At 37.2% G+C, this 15,823-nt stretch overlaps 1 protein-coding gene across 7 annotated transcripts in view; it reads right to left on the bottom strand.

Annotated features, from left to right (window-relative positions):
• Window positions 1-15,823, bottom strand: part of tbc1d1 (TBC1 (tre-2/USP6, BUB2, cdc16) domain family, member 1) — a 53,406-nt gene that overhangs the window by 28,348 nt on the left and 9,235 nt on the right. For all 7 annotated transcript variants that reach the window (XM_056770898.1, XM_056770889.1, XM_056770879.1 and 4 more), the window contains 3 exons: window positions 3,168-3,458; window positions 2,867-3,061; window positions 316-405 (listed from right to left, as the gene is read on the bottom strand). In XM_056770898.1, coding sequence (XP_056626876.1) covers window positions 316-405; window positions 2,867-3,061; window positions 3,168-3,458 — 576 coding nt within the window. The remainder of the gene's footprint in view (window positions 1-315; window positions 406-2,866; window positions 3,062-3,167; window positions 3,459-15,823) is intronic.

Below are 15,823 nucleotides of genomic sequence, written 5' to 3'. Positions count from 1 at the left end.
CCCCTTAGCCTTTTCATATTTGTTTACAAAGTGATTTGCAGCACAGAGCAGCGAGAGTCACGTGACGAAAGGGAAACATTTGTTGGAATCACGATGCCGGCTCACCGTCATGTTGTATGTCAGCCATCGGCGATGGCATCATCTATCGGCCCAACCCTAGTTGTCTAGTAGCAAAACTTTTTTATCTAGATTGTAATTTTTGCTTAATTTTGAATCCTATCTCTAAAAATTTAAATACATAAAAACACATCAATCACGTTTAGGAGAAATGTTGTTCCAGGAAATCATAGAGAAAACACAGCATTAGTAACAGACCTGTGAACAGAAGGAGATCTCTCTGAAGCTCTTCTCTATGGCCACCTTCTTAGTGTCAGGACTTACGAGAAAGATCTGAAAACGTCCAATCTGCAACACAAAGTGAATCATCTACAGTGGTTTTGCTGCAGGAAGTGACGACCAAACACAGTACCGAAATTGTTTCTTTTATAAACGATAAAAAAATCTATATAATATTTGATAACATCACAAGCTCTTCACATGCTTCACCCTTTGCACATTTATAAAAAATTCAACACACCTTTCTATAAAAGGTGGCGTATTGAGCGATTAAAACAAAATTGCAAACATGCATTTGCAGTGACTTTCTTCTAGAGGGGCAAAACAAGTAAAGACTAGAACAATGCAATAATGACCACAATCCTATTTCATAACATACAAAAATTTCATAAGTTGCTTCTACAGGCTATACAAAAAATGCTACAGCAACTGTGAAACTCATCATAAAATGCTTGGTCATAAATTTTGCCCTGAGAAGCTGACAGCTTCCTGTCTGTCCGAGAAACAGGAAATGATGTTCGGATATTTTCAGCAACGAATGTTATGCATGTTATGTTCAATAAATGACACGGCACTTTCAACATTATAACTTGGTGTGCTGTTGTCTAACACTATACAACACTGTGTGCACCATCTCTGTGAATCTCAATATCAATGTTCACATGTACCAATCTAGCAAATGAAACAAGCCCATCACACTATAAACTAAACGGTACACAAAATGGAGTGTCAAAGTGAATGGTATTAAAATACTGTAATCCCACAATGCTCTGCAATGAGATAAATTGCCCAATATTAGAATTTCAGAGAAACTTGCAAATGTCACAAAATTTTACTAAACACAAGACGTAATTTGAGATGTCATGGAGATTATTTTTTATAACAACTGCCACTAAGAAAATGACCTGCAAATTTCTGCAATGCACATCATATATACATAAAAAAGAAACTAGAGCAGTGTTCCCCATACAATGCATTTACTTGGGCTGTCCGCCCAGGTATAAGTGTAGCCGCCCAAGTATATTTGGCATCAAAAAAAATATGTTATCCATCCGTGCTAATGACTGTATCTGTGATCGAATAACTAGTGGAAAAACGGCGCTTACATGTATTCTCTTCTTCCTGACTTGTTGGGTTTGAGTCAGAGCATGTGAGCGAAGCCTTAATATTTCTCGAGGAGCGGAGGGGGCCTTTCTAAAAATTCCGCTCCGCTCGCTCAATATACGCTCAGTCGCTCGCTCAGCCCTCTTGGTAATTTCCCTTTACCGGCTGGATATCCTATGTACACCACATGAGCCTGAATAATAGCACAACGGCATGCAACTACAGGCCTCGACCATTTGCGGAGGTGCGCGGGCGACAAGAGGTTTGATACAGGCTAATTTCAGTTAAAAAAAACATTTATATTTATTTCTCTTAAGAATTTATCATGTCACTTACCCAATGTAACAGTTGCTTTCTGAAATAAAACCTGAATAAACCTCCGGCATCAGAGGACAAATGTGATCTCCGGAGGTCGCATGCAGCCTTCGAAGACGCAGCTGCTTTGTCCAAGTTTCTAAAAGTGCATTCTAAAATGCTGTAACGATGGAGGTTTGACATTTTAAGACCTCGTTTTCAGGTGTTCTGCATTTATTTTGAATGTTGCACTATGCCAGCTATATACTTCAATAAAGTAACGAAAACAAATATACTTTATCAGTTATAATACAGTTATTATAGGTACTCTTTAAATAAAAAAATGGCCAAAAATATTGTCTGTAATGTCACAGAATGTCAGACTGAAACATAAATGCTCTCATTCAACTTACTTCTTAAACTGAGACATTTATTTAAGAAGGTCATCATAAAATGAAAACAATTAGGCTTTCTAGATACATTTTATGTCAGAGCGGGTTCTGAGCAGTTTACCGGTGAGCGTGATGTGAGTGGCATTTGCGTGGTCCGTGAGCGACTGAGCGAAGAGAACAGTCATTTAGCAAAATATTGAGACTCACCGTCTGCTTCGCTCACATGCTCTGGTGCGAGTGGATTGTGGCCGAGTGCGTGTCCTCCTCTTGCATGTTGGCATGCACTCTCTTCCGATGAGCTCCATGTGTGTGCGCGAGCCCTCGGCCTCTCGTATTTAACTGTCACTTGCATTTCAAATCAAAGAAGCGTTCGAAATACAGCAACACATTGTCGAGAAAGGGCAAACACCATATACCCGCTCTTTAATGTAGATGTACTGTATTGTGATTTTGTTCGATGATGTTGCGTTAATAAATCAGGATTTAAGCAGCGGTTAAAGTGACTGTTGGTGGCATCCCATTGTAAAATACACTATAATGTGACGGATAAGAGAGTCGGAAAAAAACAGATACCGTAATTGCTTACACTATCACGACACAATGACATCACAAATATGCTAATTAGTTTGTGACGTCACCAGTGCCACAAGTCAGTCAAATCCTGTGGGAAACACTGCTAGAGAGAGTAAAAAGTAGGTTTTAAGATGTCATGTGTGAGAATGATAGATTGTGTGACTCACAGTGAACAACATGGTTCTGTTTTCCTGCAGGCTGGTGGGTTGGACCCCTGCGGCCCCGCCAGCAGCCCGTCGCTGGATCTCTGGTGACAGGCCGTTCTCATCCAGTGCCTGCAGAGACGGAAAGCTGGGATCTCTTTTAAAAAAAAGAGGTCTCTTTCCTCCTCCATCCGCCCCCTCGGTCGATCCATTTGTCATCTGCATTCAAAACAGAATCAAAACATGCCATTAAAGCAGTCCATATTAGCTAGCAATTCATGTTTAGAATAGAAATATAGGAATAGATATATACGAATAGAATTACCTGTGTGAGCGAGAACGCCCGTCTGAAACCTGCTGCGAAGGAGCCCGTTACGCTAGCACGTCCAAACTTCTCAATACATTCATCTATCAAAGCTGGCGGCGCTTTCTTGTGGGCCACCACCACCCGCCCGCAGAATAACACCTCAAATTTCTTAGCGAAAGCTGTTGCAGCATCAGCCGTCGTGTAGTAGGAGGCATCCGTCTGACCGTTGCTAGGCAGAGATGAGGGCGCCTCTTCGTGTCGGGCAGAACTTTTGCCGGCCTGCCTAAGAGTGCTGATGATCTCAGGAACCTGAAGGAACAATGATCAAAAAATGATGGTATTAGATGATGATAGATGATGTTGTTTGGTTAACAACACTCTTCAGAATATCTTTTTTGTGTTCTGCAGAAAAAAGTAAGTCATTCAGGTTTGAAATGAGATGAGGATGTGTAAATGATGACAGAATTCTCATTTTTGGATGAAATATCCGCAGACAACAGGAATGACAAGACAAACAGAGAACTGTGGCTCTTCATTTATTTTGTTTACTGAAAAACATCACACGCCTGTTCCATCGGAGCAATGTTTACTTAATGGAGAAATAATTATAAGCTACTGGTGTTGTAATTGGACGCAGCCCTGCATACTGAAATCCTTCTGCATCAAAAGAAAATAGACAAACAGGACATGCAAAAAGTGCATCTAATGTGTATGTGTCAGCAATAGCTCTGGTCGTGATGGTCGAGCTAGAATGACTTCACGACCTCAAAGCGTCTTTAAGCTGAGAGGAAAATCTGAGTGCTGTAAATGTCACTCTGAAATCATGAATAGCTGTGACGGTGTGAAAGACGCTCTGGCAGACGAAGCTGAAAATCATTCTTCCAAACCATTATGCTTTTGGGACTACAAGTGGTAACATTATACTGAGAGACATGAGATGATAATAAATCTGTACTTTCACTTTCTCAATGCTTCCTGTGCTCAGAAAAAACAAAATTACGATTCTGTTGAACAATGTATATACTGTATAGCACGCTAAAAGCACATTTAAATCCTGAGTTACTGTAGTTGTCTTTATCGTAATGTATACAAGATTATCTATTTGTTTGGTATCAATATTCAGCTGCTATATATGGTTTAGGTCCCTCCTTCAAAAGAGGTTTCAATTTTTTCTCCCAATGTAAAAACAGATATCCATAACTTGTTTGGAAACAAACAAAAATCTATTATTGAGCCAAGCACATATAAATCATACAAGTGAAGGTTTTAAACAAGAATGTTGATGGAGGAGAGGAAAGTTACAGATTGGAACTTTAACATTCACCAAACAGACCTCGCCAAAAGAAGAGTCCAATTAATTCAAAAGTAATAATATTTTTTTATTCTCATTTATGTCCTCGGAACAAAAAGGGAGAGACAAGTTATGCATCCAAGTTTAATAATTAGGTTGTATATTTGAACATTGAATCCAGACGTACATGTAAAAAAAAATAACATACCACTCCAAAATAGTTTTCAATGTTTTTGAATTGACAATTTACACTACTGGTCAAAAGATTAAGATCACTCTATATTCATATTGTTCCACTGCTTAGAACAATAATAAACCCATCAAAATCATGAAATAACACAAATATAGCTTTGGGAATTACATTTACTCTATGTTATATTTTGGCACCTTTGCAGCAGCCACCCTTTGACTAGAATCGCACACTTCACATTTGATAATCCAGCTTCTTGAGGTCTCTCAACCTGAGAAGCTTTCTATACAGTACTAAAGGAATTTCCTGCTGGACTCTTATTCCCTGTATTTTATTTATCATTTTGTTCAAAAATCCATTTCAAAATCTATTTTTTTTTCAATATATATTTTTTAAGGTTTTCCAATCAAATCTGTTAATATGGTGGACTCGGCACAATTATATTTTTGTCTGAAAAAGTTTTTTCAAACATTGAAACACACACCTTCAGATTAATATATTTTTAATATCATAAGAATTATTTTTCAAGTGATCCTAAACATGAAAAGTAAATGTTTAAGTTAAATGATCATATCGCATCACATGATATACGATGATATATGATGGAAAGAGCTTAATTTTCCTGTGTCTTTGAATTCTCTTTAACAAGTCTTTCCCATTGCCATTAGGCAGTCTTCAAAACTGGAGTGGCCCTGCGGCGTTATTAAGTGAACCGCATCTTTATACAATCCAGGTTGCGCAGACACAAATCATCTCTATTCAACGCAGGTTGCGCAGACACGCATCGTCTCAATACAGCGCAGGCTGCGCAGACACACGTCGTCTTCTTCACAGCCTACAGTTATAAAGTCAGGAAGGTATGCGCAAACTGCGCATCCAACTCTAGTCTCCATGGATAAACACGGAAAATCTAATGTCTTAGAGAAAAAACAGAAACACTTTTTTAAACTCATAAATTTCCCTTTAAAATTCATTTCCATGGTACTTAATAATGAAATTACTAAAGCATTTTGCCTGCACCAGGCATCTGAAGCATTTAGGCTGCTCATCAAATCTTTAATTCGCTTGAATGCATTACATCGTCCAGCTCTATTCCAGCAAACTCCATATGAAAATAAAACAAAAACACCAAACAGAGAACCCCATGAGAAAACATCTAACTTTGGGAAAATACCTCGGGATATCATAAGTTTCATAAGCGCCGAGCTATGACCAGGAAATCAATCCAATCACACAAAATCCTCTTGTTTAGCCTCCAAAAACTATGAGGTAGAATCATTTCTCATAGGATTGGTGTCTATACAACAGAAGTCAATGTGGGCCAATGTTGTTTGGTTACCACTGTTTGTCAAAGGCTGATGCTGTGTACAGTGAGCTACGGTATTTCATATCATAGCATTTTTAAGTTGGATAATATATTTTGCAGCTACTGCATATATAAATACAAGGGAAAATGAAGCAGGCTATGAAGAGAGTGCAGATAACTGGTTCTGTGACAATATACAGTATTTCTGTGCTTGTTTGTCGTAACCTCACTCTAAGCTATCTGATGTAGCGGTGGAGATGTTCTAGAGCAGCTCACTGTCAAAGCCTTCGGCTGATCATAGCCATCATCACACTGTTTAATGTTTCTGAATGAGTGCTTTTCATTACAACATGGTCACAGATCAAACCAGTGCACATTGCACCCTATGTGAACATATAAAAACATTTGCCCTTTTATGTGCATGGGTCTGATTCAGAATGTGATAGCATGTGACTCAGATAGTGTTGTTTGTGTTAATTTATGTTAAGATCATCAGAATTTCAGGATGCCTGTTTTTTTATGACAGATACTGACTCACTACAGAGCTTGACATTTAGCACTGTCATTTGGTTGTCCTTCGGACAAGCAAATTTGTTATTAACTTGTTCGAGTACAAATATTACTTGTCCGGAGATAAAAAAAATAGTATTTAATTTAAATAGACAATATAATTGTTTCGGATCCTGATTGCTCACGTTTGCTTATAAGCGTTTAAAATAAATGCTGCGTCTCATTTCGAAGGCGTCCTCCGGAGGTCATGTTTATCAGCCTCATGCGCCTTCTCATGCGACATCCGAAGAACGCAGACTAGACGAAATGAGACACAGCTAGTGTTGAGGAGGGTCTGTGACACGTTAAAAATACCCCCAAAAAATTCACTGATTTATTTGAACATGCAAACAGCGTACGAATAGATCAACAACAGCACCTGCATTCACATGATCACATTTTCACGAAACTGATGCGTTTTGGAAAATGAGAAAAACTAAACTAATATAATTCCAGAGCATGAAATAAACAGCCAAGAAAATATAATTAAAAATTATTAACAAATTTTGATAAAACGAAAACACAGAAGAACCAACAAAGTTTATTTCCGTCAGAATGTTTTTTCATCAAATAAAAATAGCAGGCCTATCCTCAATCCAAAGCTTTGAGTTTTTATTTAATAAAGTAACATGTTTACGTGTTGTGGGGACAGTCTTGAGCCTTTTGACAATTACAAACACTATAGTATCTAAGAATTTTACTGCAGTTTACCACAGTTTGAGAACCACTGTCCTATTGGTTATGACCCGGCAGACCCGGGTTCGCATCCCACCATGTGGTCCATTGCCAACCCCATTCCCCTCTCTCCACCCAACGCTTTTCTGTCAATCTCTACTGTCCTGTCATCTAATGTACAAAGAGGTCAAAAAAATATTTTGACTATTTCCATCTAACTTTATTGTATAAATATTTAAAGAGAAAACATTAAACTGTAATGCCTAACTTACGTTATCCCTCGGCCATGCGTGAACGAGAGGGTTGTCGAGGGATAAGAGAAGATAGACATTACAGTTTATAAAGCTGTACATATGGATATTTATTTTAAACAAATACATAAATTCACTTCAGAAGACCTTCATTGAACCCATGGAGCCGTGTTGAGCAGTTCTTTAATCGATGGATGCACTTTGTGAAGCTTTAAAATCTCAACCATAGTTAACTCCCATTCTAAAGCTTGGGAGAAAATAGGATAAATGGTATTTTAGCTCTGACTGTATTCATCTGAAAGTAGAAAGTCATATACAACCAAGATGCCTTGATGTCTAATTTTGTTTTATATCCCTTTAAAAATATACTTTTGGTTGCCCTTACCCCATAGGCTGCACAGTGCACAGCCTAAGGGAGATTGACATGCATTAAAAAGTCAATAAGTCATCTTTGACTTTGCATGTTAACTTTATAGGGCAAAACATCCAATCTGAACACAATGCAGGCCTGATCTGCCAGCACACCCATCGAGTTAAGCTGGACTTACTTTTGTAAGGCTTCACCATTTACTCCATCAAAACAACACACTTTAAAACGAACATGAGACTTCAAGTGTCGGCTTACGTGTATCTATCAACGCTCCTATAATTTTATGAACTGCTTTACCATCCTTAATCTATTTAGTACAGCAATATAAAGGAATAATTTGATTGGTTACCTCATTGATAGAGAATGAAACTAATTAAACTTCTATTTTAATGAATTATATTATGCAATAATAAACTATGTAAACACTGCTAAATGTTTTGTCACAAACTAAACTGACAGGCGTAATTGCACAAAAATTATGTTTTGTTTTCCTAACAGGTGCAGCTTTTAGTAAAGAGCTGTGGTTGTTTTCTATATATGCTTTTAGCACAGTGCTCATGTTAGTAGAGGTGGCGATCATACCACACTGTCAATCCTCCTTCCTACACTGACCCAACCCACAAAGCTTTCAGAGAACCAGGTTAAACTACATAAATACTAGAGGTCGATCGATTTATTCCAGAGGCCGATAAATCTTTACATTTGGGCCGATAGATTCTCCAGTTCGGTCACATTAGTGCAACTCAAAAATGTTTTGCTGCTTGTTTAATTTACTTAATTTGCTTTAGTTAAATCAACACAACCTTTGGTAAATTTGGTCACAATATGATTTTTTTATGTTAAGTCATATAACTGAAATCATTCAAGTTGAGACAACATAAAGGAGCTGTGTTGTGTAGTGTTAACATAAAACAGTTACAATTGGGCAGAGAACTTATATTTCCCAACATCCTTTGCGTATAACTGCATTTTGAGAGTTATTTTCTTAAGTAAGTGTTATTTTAAAAAGTAAAGGAAAAAAGAAACACCTGTAAGTGTTTTATGTTCATTTATCTTTAAGGTTTTGAAGAGTAGATTATATTTTTGAGTTTTGTGGTTACCATTGTTCAGAAAAGCGTTGCCTTTGGTAAGGTTGTGGGCGGTTACGATCTTATATTTGCATTGCTGTTGAGTTCTATTTACTCTAGTGATGAGAAGTCCAGCTCTTTTCAACGATCCGGCTCCTTTGGTTTGGGTCCCTAAGAAGAACCGGCTCTTACGGCTTCCAAATGGCTCTTTACTTAGTATCACCTTATATTTTAGCCCAATTATCAATTGTGAATGCTTTCAGTATTATTAAGCATTATGTATGATGTTTTTCATAAAATACTCATTTTTAAGGCATTTTTGTTACAAAAATACACAATTTCTTATATTTAACATTACATTTTTGATAAAACTTTAATTTAACAAATGAAGACAGAACCACAGCAAACAGATCAAATCAATGCAAAAGTCTTAACATTTAAGTGATTGCTCACCCAAAATTTTTGTCATCATTTGCTCACCTCATGTCATCCCATACCTTTATAAATTAAAAAGATATTTGTAAGAATGTTAGCAATTTAAATTCTGTGACATCATTGACTGCCATAGTAGGAACAGTTCAATGGTACTCAAAGGTCCCCAGAGATGTTTCTTCAAAATATCCCACTTTGTGTTAAACAGAACAAAAAAACATACAAAATCTACTCTGGAAGTGGATCATGTCACAAATCTGAAAATTGCTAACATTCTTACAAATATATTTATTTTGAAAGAACCATAGGGTGAGTAAATTATAACCGAATTTTCCTTTTCGAGTGTACAATCCCTTTTAGACACTTCTTTAGTGCAGTTTGGCATTTAGAAATATTAAACGCCTCAGCATGGATGGGCTGATATCTTTTTTTTCACTTTTCGCTCATTTCTTACAACACGCACACTTAAATCCGGCTCCCCCGCCTCTCTCTGTTGCTCTAAGATTTGGGTCTCCCCGATCCGCTCTTCTCGTTCGCTACCAAGAATCGGCTCTTAGAGCAGTCTCGTTCGCGAACGACACATCACTAATTTACTCAATATCTTCTTATTGGAGTTAAATGAAGCAATGTCTAATTAATGATAAAAATGTATAATATAAAAAAATGTTCTTGAGTGCTTTCATTAAATAACTTATTGATAAAATCAGGTTTTTATATTGATTTATGTAAATTATGCTATATATGACACAAATGAAATGAATTAAGACTACTGAAAAAACAAGTCTATAAAGAATGGTTTCAAACCAATTAGATTCTGTTGGAGAAATGTAATTCAATTTCAAGGAAAAGTTTTCCCTAATTGAATCAAGTTTGTTCAACAACATTTTTTTTGAGTGCATTAGCATTTTGTTCCTTTGGAAGATGGCTACACTCGACCCCACATGGTTCCCCACAGACCGGTTGGCACACGACAGCAAATCACCGCGAGAACAACCTTAGAGGAGACTGCTTCATATTCTTTAAAAATGCTCTCGCAGCACCCAAGTGCCACCCCCGGCGCCGAACGAAATCAAACACTTAAAGTCAGCGCCTGACAGACAGTGAAATAACCAATCAGCATTCGCTTTTTAATGTGACGTTGTGTTGTGCGTTACAGTTTACACTCCGGAAAGACAAGGAGCACAGTCTTATTCAAACAGTTTGAGTTCCGGTGTCATATCCGCAGCCCAGCAGTAACTCCAACTGGGGACACAAATATAATTAAAACAAATGGAAAACATTTCACCTCACAGTGACAAATCCCGTGACCAGCTCTGTCTCAGATACGTGTTGTTTTTTTGGTAAATTACACACAGGAACCTGTCACTCTAATCCCAGCATGAGAGCTCTGTGGTTATGCCATGTGTGAGGTGAACGAGACAGTGACACATATATTGTATGTTAAGTAATAATACGTTGGCATTCCTATATATTTTGATGTAATATCCACCGCATTTGGGGGGCACGGTGGCTTAGTGGTTAGCACGTTCGCCTCACACCTCCAGGGTTGGAGGTTCGATTCCCGCTTCCGACTTGTGTGTGTGGAGTTTGCATGTTCTCCCCGTGCCTCAGGGGTTTCCTCCAGGTACTCCGGTTTCCTCCCCTGGTCCAAAGACATGCATGGTAGGTTGATTGGCATCTCTGGAAAAATTGTCCGTAGGGTGTGAGTGCGTGAGTGAATGAGTGAATGTGTGTGCCCTGCGATGGGTTGGCACTCCATCCAGGGTGTATCCTGCCTTGATGCCCAAAGACTCCTGAGATAGGCGCAGGCTCCCCGTGACCCGAGGTAGTTCGGATAAGCGGTAGAAAATGGATGGATGGATGGATCCACCGCATTTAACTGTCCACGATAATTTAATGTGTGGACTGGAGGGTACGTTTTCGTCTGTTCTGTTTTGATCCTAAGCTACATGCCACTATCTAAGCAAATATATAGGCTGTGGTTTTTGTTGTGATTTTGTATTGTTTTCAAAGAGACAAAACAGAAAAATGTAATATAAGAAGGAATTCATGTCTTGGTTAATCTTGTCAGTTCATGAGCTTTTGCTCCAAACCAGATGAACTTGCAATTTCAAGTATCAACACGACGTGTCTTGCATAACAGGCTGTTGCAAACTGCAGGAACATCACTGAATAAATGCCTGCAAACTAAAACATAAGCAGACTAAAACATCTCTGTTCTAGTTGAATGGGAAATATAAGAGATTTGATTTACTACAAAATAGCTGAATCAGGGAATCGAACAGGCCATACTGAGACTAGTGTATCTACAGTCCAAGATACCACTGAAACCATTATAACCAGATAATCCAGAACTCAACATGAAACAACTTTTACATTGTCATAACATATGAAATCATACATGTGAATTATTAAACCTGTGGAGACAAATGAAAGAACTGCTATTCCTCACCTGACTGAGCCATCTACGCAGAGCAGGCATGTCCAAACCTGATTCTCCCCGAAATCCTGTGTTCTCTCTCATCCTTCCATCTTACCCATCCATATGTTTCTTATCTCTCAAAACATCCTCACCTATATTTTCTGGGACCTTGACAGTACAAGTAAGAGCCCTCAAAGCTTTCTCTGTTCTCCCCTATCCCTCTCTCTCTTAGCTGTTCCTCTGCTTTTTAGGACCTGGGGCTTACTCTAGCTCTGGCTCCCTTGCAGATTCAGAACAATGTGTCTCAGTCAGAGCGCCGCACTGGTGACATCTTCCTGTGAAGATCACCTCCAGACGCACAGCAAAAGTAACAATCTCTCAAACCCTCCTCAATTTTTTGTCCCTGTGGGCTGACTTTATCTCCTCTCTAACAGTATTTGATTGTGTGGAGGTTTGCTTATAGTTTGGGATGAGATGCTGTCCTGCCAAAGATTCCAATTGAAAGAATGTCTTAAAAAGGTTAAGAAAACAAGATCTTTTTTTAAGAGAATTAAGCCATCTTAAGTATTATGATGAACCAAAATGTTTTCACTTATGTTTTCTGCGATCACATTATTCTCAAATGTGAGACTTAATAGATCCATATTATTGTATTGTGGTTATACAAATTTGTTTTTTGTGAGATCAGCATAAACGGGGTAAAATAAATCTAAAGTAGTCTGCAATTTATAACTTTCTATCTTTGCATAACGACAATATTGAATTATTATTATTTTTGGTAACACTTAAGTATGGTAAGACCAATTCTCACTATTAACTAGGTGCTTATTAGATGCCTATTTTTTGCATGTTGGAGGTTAATTAATACTTATAAAGGACATTTTCAACACGACCATATTCCACTTCCCTAATCCTACCTAATACCTAAACCTAACAACTACCTTACTAACTATTAATAAGCCACAAATTAGTAGTTTACTGAGGCAAAAGTCATAGTTAATGGTTTATTAATACCGAGAATTGGACCTTAAAATAAAGTGTGACTTTTTTTTACTAGGGCTGTCAACGTTAACACATTATTCATATTTAACGGCATTAAAAATATTTAAATACGCCATTAACACAACGTCCAGGTTTATTTCTGTCATACAATCACACTCTTATTCATATAAAAGCCTTTAAAGTATTAAGGCGCTATTTGAAATGGTTGTATTGACACGTCCAGTATAGATTGACAGATTCTGCTTATGGAACACAAATCAATGTAACGTGACAGCGGTCCCGTCTGATGTACACATGGGCTAAAGGCTGCGTCAGAATCTGTCAGACAGCGCACCAGTATTAACTTCTCTTTCGTACTTGAATGAACAAAAACACACAAGATTATGCCAGAAAGCACATTTCGTCAAGTATTTTTGCAAGCAGTGTTCAACGAGTTAAAAATAAAGTCTTAAATGAATGCAAACAGTAGTCAACAATAGGAAGCGCATTTAGAGCTGCTTTGAGTGGCAGGTCTTAGAGCGGCAGGTCTTAAAGGGGCCGTGTTCTTAAACGTGCTGCTGTGAATCATGTCACTAATGTTAATCAAAAAAAAAAGAAGAAGAAATCAATGTAATTTTGTAGCTTTCATGAGGGTTTGTCTGTATTTCATGTATTTAGCGATAAAGACTGTTAAATGTTTGAAAGCTTAACGATTTCCTACCAGTTAGACAGGTATACTTATGATAATGGCTTTGATTAGTAGAACTTTTTTTTTTTTCATTATAATTTTGCCATAACATATTTATCAAAGACCTCAGTTGCAGAGCCAACCATATAAGAATGTTGGCTTTCATTCATAAAATAATGCTGTTTAAGAAATGTTTTGTTTCTACATTCATTTGGAGTTAAAATGTGAAATTATTAGTAGGGCTGTCACGATTATGAAATATGGCTGACGATTAATTGTCTAATCATTGCGGTTATGACGATTAATTGTATGTGTTACGTTCCCCTGTATGTTGTTCTTTTTTTTCTCTCCTTTTTGTTTTCGTGTGTATTCTTACGCCGTGTCTAGGTTCGTGCTCATTGGCTGGCTCTACTGCCACTCATCGTTCTGACGGCATGATGTTTTGGCCAATCCGCTCATATGCTGGAGGGATTAAAAGGCCATGAGTTTTCTGCGTCAGGGCGTCCAGCCAGCATGCCGCTTCATGAGCGGGTCTGCATGTGTGTTTGCCATTCTTGATTATTGATCACCTGTTAGGTGTTTTGTTTGTAATGACATTTGAGTCTATTTCCCTCGAAAAAATGTTGATTTGCTTGCACATGGTAAATCCGTGTTATGCTGTATAAAAGCCTGTGTAATAGAAGAGCTAGGTGAACAAGTCAAGTTCAATGCCATGGATTCATATCATGGGGACTGTGAGTTTTTGTTATCATGGTTGTTGTTTTGAGTTTTGGACAACCTTGTTTCTAAGTATTTGTAAACTTTATTTAAGATAGTTTCTCTTTTGTGACTATAGTCTTTTGAGTGACTTGCCTACTTTGTATGTTTGTTTCTTTAAGTAGTGTATTAAGTTTGCCGTTGTATACGTTGAAGACTTCGGATTTGTTTCTGCATTTTTCTTTTGTTGGTGAGTTAAGAGGGATGGGAATTCAGTTAATACTCATTTTCTTTTTATCTATTTATTTGATTTGGCAGCACTCTTATACTATTACTCACATGTCCATTAAACAGTGAGTATTTATTGAGTACTCCTGTTTCAGTGTCTTTCGTCTCTCGCACCCAAATGTCTCATTTAAATGTTACTGATCATCCCATTTAACATCAAGTAATTTACATCAGGCACGTAACTCTTTTTTCACGTCTGTTTAAGGGCTTTGACGAATATGACGAATAATTGACTGTTTTAGAGCATTGACATTTAATTCTCATACATGTTTTTATTCTGCTTTGAAACGACCATATTGTTCTGAATATAAGACTGTTTTTTTCCTTGGAAATACATCAGAAAAAATTGGCTCATCATATATTTAAGGTTTAAGCTTTTACCTAATAATACAACTGCCAAATACTTTTAAATTAGCCTAAGTAACTTGATCAGGAGTGAATTGAAGCCACCATTAAAATGCTATCAGTCAGAGAAATAGTCTGTTTTATTCTCACTTGCAAGACTAAAATGAAAGTTTACTTCTACGTTAATAAAATTTTGGTAGACTGGTTTTCACACGGAGATAATCATAAATAATATTAAATTGTACTGCAGGTTATTTTTATGGTATATGCTTCAGTTTTTTTAAATTATTGTGTTATTAAATTAAAGTTATTAGTTAAAAAAAGATTAGTTTGTTTATTTTTTTATCGATTTACAGCACTAAAATAAACATGTCAAACAAAATAGATAGTGTATGTTTAATTTCATAATACTTGATTAATCGCAGATAATCACACGAAAAGGGTGCGATTAATCGTACTTAAAAATGTTTAGATATCGACAGCCCTCATTTTAACATAATATACTAAAATAAATGTAGGGGGACAACTGTGCTTAAAAAGGAAAATGACGTAAAAACTCAAACAAATCTCAACAGTCTAAGCACTCTTCGATAAGAATGAAATGTCTAATTTGTTTCTACAGAAATAGCCAGTTTTCCACTTCTGAGTTATGCACTTCATTGACTGTTACAGAACATTTCACTTCCCCAAGCTTAACACATCTTTGTGTTAATGGTTGAGCTACTGGTAGCTAAGAATCTCTCTCTCTCTCAATAAACAGCAATCCAGTTTTCTTTGCCCAAGAACACTTAACACAAACACATGGTCTGTTCTTACTCAGTAACACACACACATACAGAGGAAGTCAAGAGGGCTGGAACAGTAACTAAACCAAAAATAAAAAGTAGTCAATGCCCTTTCAGCTTGGCATGAACACACAAGAGCAGAAAGTCAAAAACAAACTACTCTTGTCCCTAAGAGGAATGTTAAAAGTGATCTGCTTCAATGTTCAGGACATAATTCGCCTTAATACCATTAAAAAATACCATTTGCACATTCAGATTTGGACTAACTCAACAACGTAATAAAGTTACTTAATATACCCCACCTGACACTCAAGTTGATGAACAACCCAGATGAGTGA

The sequence above is a fragment of the Triplophysa dalaica genome, chromosome 2, assembly GCF_015846415.1.
Source record: "Triplophysa dalaica isolate WHDGS20190420 chromosome 2, ASM1584641v1, whole genome shotgun sequence".
Classification (NCBI taxonomy): Eukaryota; Metazoa; Chordata; class Actinopteri; order Cypriniformes; family Nemacheilidae; genus Triplophysa; species Triplophysa dalaica.
Note: the sequence above shows the minus strand (reverse complement) of the source record. Positions and strands in the feature narration are given on the sequence as shown.